General features: G+C 42.6%; 1 protein-coding gene across 1 annotated transcript; it reads right to left on the bottom strand.

Moving 5' to 3' along the window:
* Positions 1–1,441: 1,441 nt before the first annotated feature.
* Positions 1,442–3,957, bottom strand: LOC134383968 (T-cell surface glycoprotein CD1a-like). Its single transcript, XM_063105522.1, has 5 exons — positions 3,900–3,957; positions 3,291–3,557; positions 2,317–2,595; positions 1,889–2,167; positions 1,442–1,536 (listed from the first exon to the last, which is right to left on the bottom strand). Exons 1-5 carry the CDS (start codon positions 3,955–3,957, stop codon positions 1,442–1,444), a joined length of 978 nt encoding a protein of 325 aa, XP_062961592.1.
* Positions 3,958–4,582: the final 625 nt, after the last annotated feature.

The raw sequence follows: 4,582 nt of genomic DNA, 5'->3' as shown, positions 1-4,582 counted from the left end.
TTTGAAGCAAAACATGCATAAAACAAGTTTATATATTCATAGGTTTACAAAAATGCTGTGACAGAATCCCACAAGAACATAGCCCTATTGCCCTAAGAGCAATGGCTCAGTAGTCACTAATTCAGTGTTTGCAGCAACTTTATAGAACATAACTGCCTTGAAGAATGAAAATGGACGTCTGTACATTACCTGCCTTGGTCCTACTTCAACCCAAGGAGAAACACTCCCGTTCCCTTTACTTGACCATTTTCTCTTCAGTGACACACTTTACTACATCTCAGTCATATCCTAAATCAGTGACTCTCAAAGTTTAATGCACCTCAAAATCTCTTGCTGATCTTCTCAAATGCAAATCATAATTCAGTAAGTCTGAGGGGAAGCCCCAGATTCTGTGCTTCTAACACACTGCAATGTGATCACTCTGCTGCTTGTCCCTAAACCACAATAAATAGTAAGGGCCTACATCCTGCTTTGCTTTTCATTTAGAATACTCGCAACATTACCTTCACTCTAATAGATCTTTATAGTTGAATGATAAGATCAGTAAAAGGCAAAACTGTGTTTTTCCTCAGGGGCTCAGAGAGGAAACTACAGAATTAGCAAAGTGGGAAGTCTCTTGGCAAAATGACAAGCCTTTTAACAAGAAGAGCATGAAAAGTCTCAACTACTACAAAATTGTTAGGAAGGAAGAGAATAAGAAAAGTCTACAAATCCAACATAAATTCAACACAGATTTGTATTGAGAACATGTCATATGCAGGCGAGACATTTCACAGGGCTATGTATATTGAGAAGAAACATACTCTGTTCTCAAAGAGGTGAAAAATTAGAAGGAGAAAGGGACCTAACTAACTGCAGTGAAGGATAGGGACTGAGGCGTACAGTTAACACAGTGCAGCTGAAATGTGGTGCAACTTCAGACAAGGGAGAAACTACTTTCTACTTGCTAACTAGGGGAAGGCCCTCTGGAGGAAGTGACATCTGAAATAGGCCCGATGATCCATTAATATTTGAAAATGTGGAGGTTTCTAGGACCCCATTCCATTCAAAGTCAAAATTTTAATGTTAAAGTTCCAGAACCATGTGTGAACAACAAACCCTGCAAAACTAAATTTAGCTTATTTTAAAAACTGATTATTAAGCAGAGATAAATAACAACAAAAGTTTTACAAGGAGAGTTGAAAGGATGTCATCACCATGTTGTGTTCAGGTATATCTCGAGCCCCTGGGCTGCTGGGTCCTCGTTCCAAAGGGAGAATGATGGAGCAGAAATTCACAGCGTGTCCTATATGAAGTGCAGGAGAACAGAGATGGAGTCACTTTGCATAAAGTGGAGATGAGATCTGAGGAGTGACAGAGAGGGGAACTGAGCAGAGAGAAATAAAAAATGTCAGGAAGACAAGTGGAGGAGGGAAGAGCAGGAAACATGGACACAAAGAACTCACCGGAACTTCCGAAGCCAAAATGCAAGACCTATCAGAGGAGCGAGAAGCAATATCACTGCCAAGAAGATCAAGCCCGTGGAGATGTGATGATCTGTGGATTTGGGTGGACACCAAGGATATTATTTCAAATTCACTCACTGTTTTACCCCATTCACTCCATGTTTTACTGCATTTCCCTGGGCTGCTAATGCTTATTTGAGTGTTTAAGTCCCCAATGTCTTTCCTTTCTATTTCTTCTCTCATCCTTCTTCAGATATGAATCCTTCATCTAACCCTCAACATCCACCTGCATCTACAGGTACCTCATTATCCACATTTCTACTTTTTTGGCTACCTATTTTTTTTTTCCTTTTGGCTCTAGACACCTTAAAATCCCATATTTTTTAGCTGTGACTGAGAACCTCCTGCTCCCATTTGTAGCCTGGGCCCCAGTTCCTTCTCACCCCAGTAGAGGACAAGGTCCTGGCCTCCTAGACTGCTGTGCTTCACCCAACATGACAGGCCAGCTGCCTCCCCAGTATCCACATCCAGGGTTACTTTGAGATACCACGTTCCATCAGCATTGGGCAGGACATCACCTCGCTGAGTATCCAGCTGCTCCTGTTTACCCCGCATCCACATTACCCACACATGTTTCGGGTAGAATCCAGAAACATGGCACACCAGCAGCAGACGTCCAGGCCCAGGAGTGGGGCCACTGGACAGCCACGCCTCTGGCTTCACTGTAAAGAACAGGAAAGACATTCACGTAAGAATCCTATAACGGACTTAGACTTTCAAATTTCCACATCAGTTTAGAAGTTTTGAAGAGGATAATAAGAAGGTAAAATTTTAGAATGGAAAATCCTTGGAGGGAGGGTACAGAACTGACCTTGTCGCTGGAGCTCTGCCTTTACTGCATCAAGAATATCCAGGATGAAATGTGGGCAGTTGTCACTGAGGAGCTTCTGGACCATTTCCTTCTCATGTTCTTCCTGATTTAGTGCTCTGCAGACAAACTGGGCACTACTTCCACCCTTTGGGGATGGCAGCCATGAATTGTTCTGGAAGCTTATGAAATCAGATCCTTGATAAGCTATCCACAGGAAGCCTACAGAGACCCCCCCTGGGTGCAGCTCACAGCCTGCTGTCATCTGTGTCTCAAAAGGATCTGGGGAAGAAAGGTTATGAGTTAGAGGGAAGAGGGAATAAAAAGATAAAACAAAAGGAGTGGAAGCAGAAGAGGATAGAAGCAGAAGTGAGACGTTTAGGGGATTTGAGGGAATGGAAAAAAGTTTGGTTTGATCAAAATTTCAAAGAAAGAGGAATTGGTGGGATTGGAGTTGAAGGAAAAGATGAATAACATAAGAAGGAGGGGAAATTTTTCAAAGAAGGTATGTAAATGGTTTTGGCAAGGAAGGCCTTCTTGTGAGAGAGTGGGAATGATAACAACCTAGGGTGAGTGGAATGCATGGGTTGCAATGAATGTGTGGACAGAGACTGTGGAGAGACTGAATGCAGAAGAAAATCATACTGTAGAGAGTCAGTCAAAGAGTGAGGACGCTGAGAGTACTTGGTTGGAGGCCAGAGAAAAGGGTGGCCACAGGATACCTCGAAGAGAGGATAATAAGCCTCAACCCAACAATCAATGAGACAGGAGTTTATACAAGGCAGATTTGAAATGTTTGAAGAATCAGGGTCTGGCTTATAGCCCCTGTCCAAAAGAGTGTGACTGCATTTTAATGATGGAAAAAGTGGAATGGGAATCAGAAAAGGATGGAAGCTGTTTCCAAGAGAAATAAGAAACTCATTGAGACACCTCCACATACTGACCTCCACATACCCCATTGAGGGAACTGAACTCACATTCAAATTGTAACTGACGGGCGTAGTAGTGAAATCCCTGAACAAATCTAACAATGTGTGCGTGGAAAAACTTTTTCAGTGTTATCAACTTCTTGTTGCTGAAGTTGCCCCTGGCCCAGGGCTGCAGAAAAATGATGGTGTCAGAGCCGCTGTCCCACCTGTGAGTCTGCAACTCACCCAGCCATCCTGAGAGAAGAGTCTGTGTCCAGGAACGGTTGTGAAAGGATGAGATATGGATGACATGGAAGGAGATAGGCTCTTCAAACCCTGTGGCAAAAGAACAGATAAGATGGGGAGCAAAAATGCACTGAGAAAGAGAGAAAATGCAGAAGTACATGTGCCAGAGTGGAGGAATTCAGAATGTTGAGAGAAAGACAGCCATAGTTATCCTAGCAGACATTCACCTACTGCAGGCTTCCACACCTTATCAACACCTTCAAAAGAGCCCAGGCACCTAGAGTCAAAGACATTCAGAATGGAATCAGCCTGGAACTCCTACTGTTCAGCCATATGTTTGGAAACCACCCACAGAAATACACACACACACACACACACACACACACACACACACCCTCTTGTGCACAACTGGGCAGTTTCCAAAGTCCTTACCATTCTCATTGTCACCACCTGGGAGAACAGCCAGCAATGGAAGCAGCAGAAACAGCATTTTATTTGCAGACGTTGTTTGCTTCTCTCAGAAAAGTTGGTCTTTGATTTCTGTTCTAAACAAACCTTTCCCATACTATCTCTGTTCTGACTTCCTTCTCCAATCAACAGACAAAACTCCTCTGTCTGCAACAACAAGAACAAAAATTCTGCTGCTTCCCACAATCCTGGTCCTGCTCAGTTTCTCATTTCCTCTCTGGCTTGCAGCTTCTCTCTTTTTCACCAACATTCATCTGTTCACTTTCCCCTAACTCAACTGTTATTGAATAATTCTTCTGTGGCATTGAGAAGTCACTTTTCCACTAGGGACATTTGTTTTTTCACATTTATACAATAAAAGCCTGAAACTTATTGGCTCCCAGTGTGCTACCTAATGTTCTCCTGTTTCTGCTCTTTTTGGTCACTCGGTTTTTTCTCTTGTCCTTTTATATTCCCTCATGTAGTCTCTTCTTTCTCATACCCAGCACATTCACATCTATGACTTATCAGTGTTTTTTTTTAATATGCTTTTTCAGAATCCCTTATGATTTCCCTGAGTAACACTATAAACTACCACCAGTTCACTATTATCCTTAGAGAAGAGCCAGTAGCCATCAAATAAACCACAGGGACACTGAAACATATAA

This window comes from Cynocephalus volans, chromosome 8 (genome assembly GCF_027409185.1).
Source record: "Cynocephalus volans isolate mCynVol1 chromosome 8, mCynVol1.pri, whole genome shotgun sequence".
Classification (NCBI taxonomy): domain Eukaryota; kingdom Metazoa; phylum Chordata; class Mammalia; order Dermoptera; family Cynocephalidae; genus Cynocephalus; species Cynocephalus volans.
The sequence above is the reverse complement of the archived record's forward strand: the minus strand, read 5'-3'. Positions and strand labels throughout refer to the sequence as shown.